General features: G+C 38.5%; 1 protein-coding gene across 4 annotated transcripts in view; it reads left to right on the top strand.

Moving 5' to 3' along the window:
• Positions 1–14,649, top strand: part of LOC127975938 (neuronal PAS domain-containing protein 3-like) — a 281,812-nt gene that overhangs the window by 261,867 nt on the left and 5,296 nt on the right. For all 4 annotated transcript variants that reach the window (XM_052579992.1, XM_052579991.1, XM_052579994.1 and 1 more), the window contains 5 exons: positions 2,266–2,384; positions 6,033–6,226; positions 7,783–7,889; positions 13,194–13,341; positions 13,724–13,839. In XM_052579992.1, coding sequence (XP_052435952.1) covers positions 2,266–2,384; positions 6,033–6,226; positions 7,783–7,889; positions 13,194–13,341; positions 13,724–13,839 — 684 coding nt within the window. The remainder of the gene's footprint in view (positions 1–2,265; positions 2,385–6,032; positions 6,227–7,782; positions 7,890–13,193; positions 13,342–13,723; positions 13,840–14,649) is intronic.

Here is a 14,649-nt window from a genome sequence, read left to right as displayed (position 1 = left end):
TATGTTTTGTGACAAATATTTACCTGCCATCTTATTCATGGGAATGTGAGTTGAGCTGTATAATTTATATGGATACTGCTGTAATCTACTACTCTAGTAACATATACCGTATTTTCCAGACTATAAGTCACACTTTTTTTCATAGTTTGGCTGGTCCTGCGACTTATAGTCAGGTGCAACTTATTTATCAAAATTAATTTGACATGAACCAAGAGAAATCATTACCGTCTCCAGCCGCGAGAGGGCGCTCTATGCTGCTCAGTGCTCCTGTAGTCTACACTGAAGACATAGAGCGCCCTCTCGTGGCTGGAAACGGTAATGATTTCTCTTGGTTCTTGGTTCTAAATAAATGCGACTTATAGTCCAGTGCAACTTATATATGTTTTTTTTCCTCATCATGACGTATTTTTGGACTGATGCAACTTATACTCAGGTGAGACTTATAGTTCGAAAAATACGGTATACGTTTGACTGTGTTATCGACTTATTGTACTTATTGTGATAGTTTATTCATCTCCACGAAAAGTAAAGCAGGCAGGATTCCCATTCATTGTTATTGTTCAGTAGCATGAGGGAAATCCAAAAAATTCAGTGTATTGTTCAGGCAGGAGCGCAAAGGTTTTACTGTAGAATTCATCTTCCTGTCATTAACAGCAAAGCAAGGTCGCGGAGGGCACGTGGTAAATGACCTCTCTCCGTCCGAGCACCGCACATGTCAAAAAAGGACGGCGTATCTTAAAGCCCGTCTCATTCTTAATGAAAACGGCGAGTTGCAACGGCCTCTGATCTTGTGTTTTAGTCAAATAGAACTCTACGCTTGACTGACAGCTCTGATCTAAAGCATTTAAGTGCAAGTTTTGATCTCTCTGCCTTTGATTAAAACTAATGAGCTCATTTAATTCAAAATGGGAATCTCTGATAAGAGAAATAAGGTTGATGTGATTGGATTAGAGAGGCGAATTAAACTCTTAGAGCTGAAGTTTGTGCTTATATAGTGTATTAAAAAACTGTTGGCATATTCCTGTGTGTTAGATGATGAGAAAAATTTCATAGTAATTCATATTTAATCAGAAGAAATGAAATGACTAAATATAACATGGCTCTGCCTTTTCCCCAGAGTGATAAAGGACTAGTTGGATTTTAAATGACATTTAATTCATGTTCTCCGAAAGAAAGAGGGACGAGAAAAAAAGGGCAAGAGAGAGAGAAACAGGGAAATACAGCAGTCTAAACCCAAAATTATTCTATATTCTATTCTATACTTTTATGTCCCAGGGGTTTGATTGAATCTGTTTTTTTCTTTTCTTGTTATTATATAATGTTCACTTAATTTTCCTAGAATTTTTTTCGTGCCTTATTTATTTTGATCACTTTTTAAATGCATTGTCCAGACTTTCAGTCTTAAACTTTGAAAATGTAATTGTATTGGTGAAATGAACTACTCTGATTGCAGTCAAATAAATATACGAATGTCATTAATTATTGTGTAAAAAATTTCACAAATTATGACTGTAATAATTGCATAATTTCCATCACAAATAACAATTTGATCCCTAATAAAGATATGCTACATCAGTGTTTAGATGGACGAATGTTTTGTTAGCAGTTTTGGCTCTCATACTGTCCTGTTCTTGCACTAAACCTCTTCTGGTGGCTGTTTGTAACATGTTGAAGTTCAGATGTGCAGTTAATTTGGCTCTAATCAAGCGTGTTACAGCAAATTAGCAGAACCTTCTTTGTTCATCAGGTGTCCTTGTATTAAGATCAAGGCTTGAAATCTTTTATTTATTTATTTTTTTTATTCTCATCTGGTTAGAGATGTATTATAGTATAAAAAATACATTAGTTTGTTCACTGTCATTGAAAATGATGTATTGTAAAAAAAATTCTGAAGCAAAAGTGAGTACTGTTTTTACTAAACCAAGATTGTTAAATTACGCTCTGCTTAATTTTCCCATTTCCTATGGAGACAAATACATCTACCACCATGCTGGTGAGGTTTATTCATTTGCCATGTAGAGTTTAAAGCAATTATCATGTTTGCCAAGGCTCCGCTTCATGCTATTAGTAAATACAATTAAAACATTGTCAAAGTTTGATTAGTGCCTTCCCCCTTATCAGGTTGTGCTGTTTCATTAACTGTCTACCTAGAGATGATAGAAACTCAATGAGAAGATATTACACATCATACTCACTAAAGCAGTCTGATATCTTGCTGTCTCTGTGAGTTGTTGTAATGGGATGTTTGTTTGCTTGTTTCTGCAGTGGAGTCGAACAGCCCTAGTCTCCTGTCGCCGGATAACACTCTAGAACGTTCCTTCTTCATCCGAATGAAATCCACACTCACCAAGAGAGGCGTCCACATCAAGTCCTCTGGATACAAGGTAAGACTTGGACCGGATGATTGTTAGCATGTTCTAAAAGAAATGAAAACTCACTTCAGTCTTGTATCATAGTTAATGACAGAATTATATTTGTGTCAGTTTTAAAATCATCTGAATCAAGCAATAGCTGTGCACACTTAACTAATTAACAGAAGTATTTTCTTGCTTCGTCTCATTGCAAAATCTACTTTTTTTAAATACACTGAAATTGTATTTTACTTTCAACAATACTTTAAAGGGTTAGTTTGCCCAAAGATGAAAATTCCGTCATTAATTACTCCTAACCCTCATGTCGTTCCAACCCTGTAAGACCTTCATTTATCTTCGCACTACATATTAAGATATTTTTTATAAAATCTGAGAATTTGTATTATTTCAAATAAATGCTTTTCTATTGTAGTCATCAAACAATCCTGAAAAATAATGCATCACAGATTTCACAAAAAAACATGAAGCAGAACTGTTTTGCAACATTGATAATGATAAGAAATTATTCCTGAGCAACAAATCATCATATTATAATGATTTCTGAGAGATCATGTGACACTGAAGACTGGAGTAATGATGCTGAAAATTCAGCTTTGCATCACAAGAATAAATTTAAATTTAAAACATATTCAAATAAAAACAAACGGCTATTTTAAATGGTAATAACGTTTCACAAAATTACTGTTTTTACCGTATTATTTTACTGTATTAAATGCAGCTTTGGTGAGCATTAGTGACTTGATATTCCAAAAAACATTACAAACCCCAAACTTTGAACAGTAATGTATTCTGTCACAATTTATATTTGTGTACTATGCGCTTTTTGCAATCATAGACAATACCACTGATACGACGGATCACAGAATGATGTACATTTAGTATCAATCGAATTGTAAACAGAGGAGTGGATGATTGTTTGGATGTGTCTTTGAGTGAACGATCCAAACCCCTGCTGCATCCATCTGGACGCAGATTTGATGCAAATAAGCGTGAAGTCGGGGAGCGCACTAACCCATAGCATAAATATTCACGCATGCACATTCGCATATATTACCGGCCAGACAAGGACACTTCTTATTGCATTTACTCCAAATTAAGTCAATATTTGTGTTGTTACATAATACAAAAGTATGAATTTTGCATACGATGCGCCTGCATTAGGTGATAGGTGCGAGGCGGCGGGAAGCGAAGCGCGGCACACATCATGGCTGTTTATATCTCCTCTTCACTCTGGAGGTCAAATCAAAGTGAATTCTTCTTCAGCTTAAACCAGTCTTTTCTTTTTTTTTTTGCCAAGGCGTCTCGGCCCCAGCTCAGTTAATGCACTCATGTAAAAGCTCTCTATCATTACTTGTGCCGTATCGCATTTCAAAAGCACTCCAGAGAATCCTTAGGAACAGATGAATCTTATTTCTTATGTATACCTATTCTATATTCACCGACACAGTGATGGGAGAGGGGTGGAGAGAGAGAGAGAGAGCATTGTGTGCTGAACCATGAATTATAAAAATTGATCCCTTTGTTATGTTGGCTTGTATTAAATTGAGATATGCTATGCGGCTGCCTCTCGCTGCGGCCACGGTGAACCCTTGCCATGTCAGTTTGCATTTAGCAGCCTGAGCATATTTAATGTTTTGCCAGAGCTTATGATGTTCTTGCCAAGAGCACTCCTGCAGCAATTCACCGGCGAGTTTCTCTTTGTGGCAATTACTTCAAAAGTTGTATTTTCCAACTAACTTTTTGATGCCCCTCGCTTTGGGCTTCAGTGGAATCATTTCCATTCTGTATTCTTTTAATGTGGCTCAGTGTTTATTTATTGAAAGACCCAGTGTTGTACGTATGTCGAGATGGATGTGTATTGTGAAGGCGATGTGTGTTTTGCGTGGGCTGCCACTCTCTGGTGTGCCGCTCTGTTTGTGAGAATTCGTGTATGGGTTAAATATTGGATATAATTGGACATCACCTTCTGATCGCGGCATGGTGTGATGTCTTACTGAAGCTTGGCAACAGCTGCATCAAGGGTGTTTGTGACTGCCGGTGTTTCTGTCTGATGCACGCTCGTGTCGCGATAAACCACTGATCGAAGACTAGAAACACACATTTTGCCACCTCTCAGTCTCATTTCTCCAAGAATACCTATTCAGAAAGTTGTTTTAATGGCTTGATTTTAATTGAAAGATTACATTAGATGTTTTTGCTTTGAAAAATTTAAGACTATTTCAGTGGCTTATGAAACAGCTAGGAGTAAAATGTGACCCTGGTCCAAACCAGTCTATTCTGTGAAATTAAGATTAATACTTCATCTGAAAGCTGAATAAATAATCTTTCCATTGATGTATGGTTTATTAGAATCGGACAATATGGGGCCAAAATGCAACTGTTTGAAAATCTGGAATCTAAGGCTGCAAAAAAAAAAAAAAGAAATACTGAGAAATCATTTTTAAAGTTGTCCATATGAAGTCCTTAACAATGCATATTACTAATCAAAAAATATGTTTTGATATATATATTGGTTGGAAATTTACAAAGTATCTTGATTTAATATTTTAATGATTTTTGGAATAAAAGAAAAATCTATCATTTTGACCCATACAATGTATTGTTGGCTATTGCTACAAATATACTTGAGTGACTCAAGACTGGTTTCATGGACTAGGGTCACAAATACTAGTAGAAATGGTGATCTTTAACCTATATATTCATATCAATTTTAACCTAAAATCTAAATTAAAAAAAGTCATATAATTTGTCAGCTACTCAACTACTAATTCAAGGTATACTTAGAGAAAGAAAATATCAAGCATTTTGATTGTTAAAATTTAAGGCCAAAGTAAACTCTGCTTAAAAATGTGATTTCCTGACTGAATGTGACATCATTGAACTTTCCAGTCACCTTTAATTGGCCCCTGATTTGAGATGGCTTTTGAATCCTGTGAAAATTCAATCAAACTCTCAACTCTACTCCAGGAGAGTCACTCTTTTTTAGTGACTGTGGCAGTCCATCGTTCCTGGGGTTTGCATTTGCTTGTCCCTCAGCGGAAACGTACAAAGCATCAAAGAGCCCCATCGGCCTGAGCACTCGGTGACTTCGGGGCCGCGACTGTCTATGTGAATGATGCTAATAGCATCTCGCCGATCTCTGAGGTGAACCAATGAAAGGATAGTGTCAGAAGTTTAAAACACTACAAAAACAATCCCCTCCAGGTTTCCCTGGGTGATTAAAATGGATGGATCCAAAAAAGAACATCGTTGCCGATCTAGTCAATGCATCCTCTGGGCAAAATGGGCTACAAAAGACTTTAAAGCATTGCAAACTTTAAAGCCAGCGAAAAAGTAATTAGTTCCTCTGCTTGTGTTATCTCTCGATTATTTCAGCTGGAAATGGTGCTTTTTGTGTTTTTAATATTTCATGAGCATGTACATAATGGGTACAAGAAGCTGAGAATCTTGGTTTGGATCTTGGTCAAGTGTAGTACACTAGTATGCAAAGTACATAATGGATTATCAAAGAGCTCAGTAGTCATCTTACATGACTTCATCTGGTTTATTTTCTGTTATATTTATACTGTGGTTGGATTCTTTACTAAAGGATGTGAATGTAATTCAGAAGACAATTGCATCTGATCGATTTTTAATTTTCCGCTTTGTGTCCTCTTCAAGGTTATCCACATTACCGGCAGGCTGCGGATAAGAATGGCATTAACACACAGTCGTTCAGTACCCAATCAAATCATGGGAATGGTTGTGGTGGCACACGCACTTCCTCCGCCAACCATCAATGAGGTTCGGATCGACTGCCAGATGTTTGTTACACGGGTCAACATGGATCTCAACATCGTCTACTGTGAAAATAGGTAACACTCTTTATATTATATATTATTATAGAAATATGGGTAATGATTTATGCCTAATGTTAATCTCTAAGATCTTATTTTGCAAAGCTTATATGCACTATTTAATAAAATTCTAGTGTTGTGAGCAGTTTGATGTAAGAGATTTTTTTATCTGCCCAAAAGTGATAAACGAAGAATTTCAATTTCGGCTGCTTAAGAGTTCAAATGTGACATTATTGTAGAACTGAAGGATCAGCGGGTGAAAATATGTTTTGCAAGAGAGGACAATCAGCCACACAGTAATGTTCATGTGCAGTTCATTATGGAGCTGATAGTGATGAGTTCTGCTTAAACGCAATCCCAGAATGACCTTGTTTCAACATCTATCGCTCGTTTGAAAAGCCGGCCAAGAAAAAACCCTCTTTTGCACTTACAAAACATCTGTGGTTCCACTGCTGCCCCATAAAATGAGAACATCTTCATTTGGCCTGGCTTGAAAGGAAATATCATATTAGTTTTATTTATATCTCTGGGATTGAAGTCATCCCAGTGTCTGCTAAAATTTTTACCACTCCCCTGCACTTAACATATTTATGAGAGAATGGAATCGGGCCAAGTCTATAGCGGAGTTATCATCACAGCAAAACCCTGCTTTAAAATGAAGGTGGATAGAAATCGCTTGGCCTTTTTTATATATACTGGCCATGGTCTCTGATCCGTGTAGAGAAGGACTGCACAGAGGTTAGCGTCGACTAATGTCTCGAAATGCGCCGTTAACAGTATTTGCCCAACTTAAAGGCATCTCATATGGTTTTAACCACCTGTTTTGATCAAATTTTCAATACTTCTGTGATAATTGCTTTTAGATTCAGCAATCAGTTGGTAGAGCTACAGTAGGTCAGAAAATATTACGTCTATAATGAAAACAGGCTGACAGCTTGCCATCACAGATGGAAACCTTTTTAATGAACAAAATCTGGTGCAATATATATTTAGCTTACAGAAGGGCTGGGGAATCAGAATCTCCTTATCAGTGAGGTTGACTAGAAACCAATCAGGTCTTTGTCCTATTTTAATGTCATTCACTGGAAAGAGGTAATATCCCACAGTAAGATCTGATTGGTTTCTTTTTGGTGGGCCGCTCAGCTTTCCATATTGGTATGACATTACATTATCAAATTGATTTTATATGTATTTTGTACATTTAAGAAAAAGATAATTGGAGTATGTTTTACAAGGAACTACTATTTCAGTTTTTCTACTGTTTAATGATTTGTCAAATTTACCAGCAATTTCTAAATGAACATTTTTTAAAGTAAATCCTACACCAATTTATTTTAGTGTAGCTTCATTGGATCAGAACAGCAATTTAATAATACAATTTTCTCGGCTGTTGCTAAAGATATTACATTTTAACATCAAAGTCATCATGAAATGCCAACTGCAACCCTTTGTCCATATGATTTTCAATGCAAAAAAAACAGATGAAACACTGAACTGAACTGCAAAATGGTTTAAAAATAGTTCGGGGGGGGGGTGTCAATTTTGATTTTTATGCTGAAATTATCCCCTTCTAGAATCAGCGACTACATGGACCTGACACCTGTCGACATCGTAGGAAAGAGATGTTATCACTTCATTCATGCAGAGGACGTGGAAGGCATTCGGCAAAGCCATTTAGACCGTGAGTATCTACTCTGAAATCCATCCAATCAATCTGTGCAGCAACCCAACAGTGCCAAAAACTAGAGGATGGTTCTTAAAGAGCAAGATTCAGTGTCCTTACATGCTTTAGCGGGACTCATTGATCATTGGTCAATGACATCCTGAGAGCACACTGTGTTACGTGCCAAAGCTGGTGTAATGTGTTCACTGCAGCACTTCAGCGTAATGGGACAGCAGTGTGACAGGCAAGATTATCCATGCTAGTGCTTCTTCTCATAACTGTCCATGAAGAACCGCTTCCCTCTGCCAGACGGTTAGGCGAGCGTGTGTCTTCCAAACAAGCCTCGTATCGCTCAGGAGGCACAGAATCTCAGGTCGTTTGACAGTCTTACACATTTCACTCTACTTTTCAGGTTAAGTTCCTCCTCTCAATGTACAGGCGCCACATTTCGAGCGCATTTTTATGTCATGTAGTATTCATCTGGGCCGATCAGTCTCTGCAGAGCCCTTTGAAGGTTCCTCAACCTTTTGCACGCTCTGCTTTCATCGCGCTCGGCAGGAGGGCCGCTGACCGTCTGGAGGAACGTTCATGCTTTTTGAATATCCTAAATCATCTGTTAAGTGTGTTTTGGCAGCACACCTTTCCCGCTCCCCTCCACCACGATGGCAGAAATTCAAAACATCATTGAGAGCGGCGTAGCGTTTCACACAGTAAATGTGTGCGCTGCTCTACTGCAGGCAGGTTGCCATTATTTAAGTAGTGAGGGTTGAGGCACAGGAAGAGGAGGAGGAGGGGGATAAATCCCTCGTTTTATTAGGTGTTTGCAGAGGAGGGCGGGTGTCCTTGGGGCTGGTGAGGGATTTTGGAGCTGTCTGATTAGATATTGGGAGTTCAACTGAATTAGAGCGCAATTACCACTGTATTGCACTGTCCCTTTGCCTTAAAAAGCCACCAGATTGGGTCCATTAGACCTTGATTTGAAACCCAGCGGAGGCAGAGGAGAGAGGACCAAAGCCCTGGATTGCATTGATAGCAGATAGAGAGAAAGAGACGGTGTGAAAGGAGAGGGAGAGAGATACAAAGAGAGGACTGCACATCCCCATCTACCCCTGGCTTTCTAACCATCTATTACGCATTAGCATGGCGGCAATCAACATAAATCTAGCCGCACTGCAAATGGCTGGCTGTGTCGCTACAGTAGAGAGTAGATAGGGTTCTGTTCCTGGATTTTACTTTGCACATTCACGCTCGATCTGATAAAACGTGGTTAACTGGTTGAAACAGTGTTTGAAAATGTTGCTTTAATCATAATTCAAAGAACTTAAACTGAGGTTAACTGATGCTTTTTTAAAAACTGTTAAACTAAAATGCGGGATACTTACAAAAAGTAGCTAATAACAATGAATCTATTCATGAGGCACTGTACATGCACAATCATACACTGATTATGCTGAATAACCAGCCAAGATCATGTAAATGCATGAAACTATTTTCTTATACCTGGTAAAAGTCCATTATTTTATGCAAACTATGATGGGCACACTTATATCTTTCTGTAGAAAAATATATAATAGATATATTATCTATAATAGATCATTTTTGCACAATAAGAGCTATTTCATCTTGTGCGTGGATAATTAAAATCTGTATTATCTCACCAATTCACACAAGATAACTACACCTATAACTAATAAAACAAAAACAAAAAATATAAATGGGTTAAATTGATTCAGTAAATTCCTTCAAATGAGACCATAGTTTAAGAAAGTGTTCAATTATTGCTAATTATTGCTTCTGTCACACTACTACTTGATACATTTAGTTAGTTACAAAGAAATCCTAGCACAGCTAAATGCATTATAATGATGTGAGTGTCGTCTTGGCTTCTATCAAAGCCAGATCTTCAGGTGTCTGCATGAACATGACGCGCGTGACTAAGGAGCAGTCACACCGATCTCCCGCTGATTGCTCATCAGACACTGATATCAGATCACACAGGGCCATCAGATTGGTTAGAGCCTGGGATAAGAGGGATGATGTCAGTCTGGTCAAATCTCTCTGCTGCAGATGCAGTGACGTGTGCCTGGAGAAGACATTCCTTTGGCTTGAGTGCATGTAGTATTCTTTATGAGTTGCGATGTATGATATATTAGAGATGCATACTGCAGAGTTCATAGGCCACTGCTCAAGTTTTCAAGGGCCAGATAAAGCGTTTAAAGCCGATCTGTTTAAATTGAGCACCTTGACCTAGGGTTGTTTAAAGAGTTCTTTATGGTCCTTTATAAAATGGGTAGTTTGTGGCCTTTGAAGTGCATGGTTGAAATATGCTGATAGGTAGAACAATTGTTTATTGATAATAATGTTCATTTAATTCATATAGCTGTTGTCTTTTCAATAAAAGAATAAGGTATTGGTTAGAATAAAATCGCTATACTGTATGGTCTCTTGTGGCCTCTTCCTTTAACTTCTTTTTAGACATACTAAAACATTCTCATCTATTTGTGTAATGCTTTAATTTGAGCTTTGTAACTGTGAAAATCAAAAAGCTCTGGTTTATCGAAGGACAATTTGAAAGCCGACCGTTGGTGCTCATGAAGAATTTGAAAGCAGGTGTTATATATGGGCTGAAATGCATTGTGACAGCTATGACCTCACCTGTGTCAGCTTCCGAACAGGACCAACACGGCTTAAATTAATAAAAGACGCTGTGTTACACGACTACGCATAATACTCAGCGCATAAATGCTCCGCCGGTGTGTGTGTGCTTTTACCAGCTGAGAAAGAGAGTGAGAGAGAGAGACAGAGGTGGGAAACGATGGCTCACAGAAGTGTGGAGAAACCCCAGGAGACTGAAGCTCTGTGCCTGAAGGCAGACTACAAGAGCCGGTCTCTGAAGAGTAGTTCAAACTGACTTTAATGAAAAACTCCCTTCACTCCTTATTGTGCTTGAAGATAGACTCCACAGCTGTGGAAAAATACACCTGCTCTAACACCCATCGCATGTACCATTGACAATATTTCTTCAGGTTTCTTCCATAATGGATTCAGAGTAAATATAAAATAGATGTTTCTGTTAGTCTGTCCTCATGGATATGCTGCATTTATGTCAGCAGTGATTCATTTCCGTGTTATTTTACTTAGTTTTTAGGTTGCACCAGTTTTGCCAACCAGCTTTAACTAGTTTTACAACTATCTCAAGAAGTTTGGAATAGCACGTGCCCATAAACAGCCAGCTTTGACCAGCTAGAAACTGGTTTTATCTGGATTTTACGACATAAAAACACCAGCAAATGATTGCATCCCTACTTGCAGTTTTTTCAAAACGCCTTGAAACTGTGATGATGCTTTGAAAACAATGATCGCAGGTGTAATTTCACTTCTCACCGCTTCTCTAAATGGCCAAGGCATTTACTTCCTCCGCTGGTGAAGTTTCGCCATTAGATCCAAAGAATACAAGTTAAAAACCTCCAATTCACTTGTCCGGCCAAACCCTGCCCGGGTGCCGCAGATCTGCGTGTCTGCTCTCTCATTCATAAAAGGCTTGTCTTTACAATAATACCCCAGTGGACTGCAAGGACTTTTCCATAAAGCAATTTCACGGGTGTAAATTACTTACTTTTATATGACAGTGACACCCTCCACCCCTCCTGCTGGAAGTGAGGCCACGCTGGGTAAAGGGTATCTGAAAGGTAGCTGCTATTATGGAAGGGATCCAAGTGATTTAACAGAACTGAAGGACAGAGGCCCTGGCGCAGAGAGTGCGAGCAAGAGAGATAGAATGAGAAAAAACGGAAATAGAGAGGGAGAGAGAGTGAGAGACCATCCTGCAGGCTTGCCCGAGGCTCCAGGAGAAGGCAGGCAGATTAAAGAGGCCGTATTCCTTTTAAAGCCTCCGAAAGCAGCCAGCGACTCCTGCACCGGAAAATAAAAAGAAGGATACAGAAAGAGTGAGAGAGAGAGAGAAAGAGGTGGCTTCATTACCACTAAATCAATAACTCAAGCAGGCCCTGATTGATTTAATGGCAGCGTAACTGAAAGGGGGTTAAAAAATAAGCCTCACCTGTACAGACGTGGGGCCAGCACATCAGATGCAATGCAGATGAGATCAGCTCATCAGGTTGAAAGGCAGAGAGAAAAATGTCCTAGAACTTGTAAACCTTAATGAGGGTTTAAAGGGACCGCTCGGACTCGCATGTTCACAGATGGAAGGGAAGACCGCTCTGTATGTATGACAAGATTTGTACAATACTGTGATTCGGTTTCAATTTAATGTGCTTTTTTGCTACAACAAATAGCTCTACATTTTGAATGACCGAAGTATTTGCAACTTAGCTGTGTATAATGAAAATGGTGCAGGATATCTATTTATCTGTCTGCCACTATAAGATTTTAAACATTTCAAAAGAAGATGTTAACTTTGGTAGTTAATGAAGTTGTTTTTATGGAATATTTTCCACAGCAGTTCTTTCTTTTGTCTTCAGTTCTGTCATTTCAGATGTGAAGTATGTTTTTGTCCAGCACTTTTCTTACATTGCATCTATACTGAACCATAGACTCTCTGCAGCATGTAAACTTTGTTGAAGAGAGTGAAGGTGAGTCAAGGGTATGCCCACTGGCCACAGCGAAAAAGTCAGATAAACAACTCTTGGCTTTTTGTCTCAATTTTCTGGAGTTAGAGCTTAGTTTTACATTTATTGGTACAGAAAGCAGTCGGTGAACTAAAGTCAATTATTGGAGCCTTTGGGACCGCTTCTTAAACAATGCTATTAGTCTGTAATGATTTTAATTACCAGACTTATTCTTATATAAATCATCCTTCTCAATGGACTCTTTTTATGGAAAGGGCTATTTGTAGCTGTAATTAAACCCAGAATCTGAATTTACTATCATGCTTGGATTCAGACTGTTTCTGTTTTGCAGAACAATGATTAATGCAAATTCATATTATTTGAGATCGCCATTTAGTGCTTAATTTACCCAAAATTATCATGTCTTCACATGAATAGTCTTAGACAAGGACACAATTACAGAGCCTTTAGCAAACAGTCACAGCGCCCTCTGCTGGGCCTTTAAGATTAATAGTGTTCAAGATGGTAATATAATATCTTTCAAATGAAATAATGGATAGGTTTGTGCTTTACCTGGTCATACGGAAGGAAAATATTATCATTAATATTATTTGCTGTTTTTGTAGTTAAACCTGACTGTATGTAAAAAAAATTTATATATCACGATGTTCACTATATCCAATTTTTCCTCTTCTTTTTTTCTCTTCCACCTCCATTCCTTTCTGGTATACTATCCTCTTTCTTTTTTCCATAGTGATGAATAAAGGTCAGTGTGTGACAAAGTATTACCGCTGGATTCAGAAAAATGGAGGTTATATATGGATCCAGTCCAGTGCCACTATTGCAATCAACGCCAAGAATGCCAACGAGAAAAACATAATCTGGGTCAACTATGTACTCAGGTATACGAGTCTTCTTCTTCTTTGATGAAAATGCCATATCTTTAGATTTTGATTTGTTCCGTTCGACACTGTAACAACATGAAAGCGTTTTCCTTCTTGAGAAAGTTAGTAATAGTCTGTTCTTCTGTAAGATGACGAAGGACAAACACACTGAACTTCTCAAACTGCAGTGTGATTTCTTCCTGCTTTTGGGTCTGTTCGGGCTTAGAGATCATTAGAATGCTCTGTGGTTTGGGCTTCAGTGAATCAATCAGGATTTCTGGAACGTTCTAAAGAGAGTGAAGGATGTTTCACATGGCTGTGAATGATTCTCAGCTGGCAAAGTGAATTTCTTGTTTCTTCTAAACGTGTTTTTTTATGTGGTTTCTTTTCTAATGGGCAGTAATCCAGAGTACAAAGACACACCCATGGATATCGCACAGCTGCCTAACCTGCCAGAGAAAGCATCAGAGTCCTCCGAAACATCTGATTCTGAATCCGACTCCAAGGAGAACTCTGGTACAGTAACACTCCTTGTCCCATTTCAATGTAGTATGCCACAGAACCTTACAGAATAAGCGGAAGGAAGTTGGTTTGATCCCCACAAGCTGTCCCTTGAGCAGAAGACTTAAAGCGGTTCTTCTTACACTGAGATTGTTATCCATTCATGGAACAATTTCTGGTGACATTAGATTCTACATCATAGATTCTTAACAAACTTGTACAGTAAAGTAACACAGAACACACTTGAAAGTTTTCTTTTAACCAAATGCAAATGTCTCATCTGAGGGCTCTTGCTGTGTAAAATATCTTCATTTCAATAATTACTGGAAATTATGTAGGACAAGGAAATGTGGTGCTTTCGATATGTCCCTAAAACTGGAGTAAATAGTCAATTAAAACTCCACAGCCAGTTGGAGATATTAATTATACATTCCAAAAGAAGATGAAGTGAGATTCCAGAGATGGTGGAGGCTGTGAGTGAACAAGGCCGGTTGACAGTCTGGGGATAGTGCCAACATATTGGCCCCTGGGCATCTCTTCCTGCCGAGCCTTTTGCCAGCCTTCATCACAAAGGTTACAGACTGTGCCAGCTGCAGCTGGACCAAACCATGACCTCTTCTCCTCTCACACTCCCTACCTATCTCTACACTCCGCCTTCTCCTTCTGTCTTCCTGTCTCTTTATCTCTTTTTCTCTCTCCGTGCTTCTCTTCCAATGCAGACGTTTTTCCTAAGGCCAGAAATTCCAAATCCCTGTGAGATGTATGCCTCACAGTTCAGTTTTCCCCCAACTTCTAAATTCATGCACTTTAAAAAAAAGTCACTTG

The sequence above is a fragment of the Carassius gibelio genome, chromosome B17 (genome assembly GCF_023724105.1).
Source record: "Carassius gibelio isolate Cgi1373 ecotype wild population from Czech Republic chromosome B17, carGib1.2-hapl.c, whole genome shotgun sequence".
Classification (NCBI taxonomy): Eukaryota; Metazoa; Chordata; class Actinopteri; order Cypriniformes; family Cyprinidae; genus Carassius; species Carassius gibelio.
This window is presented reverse-complemented; position numbering and strand designations above follow the sequence as displayed.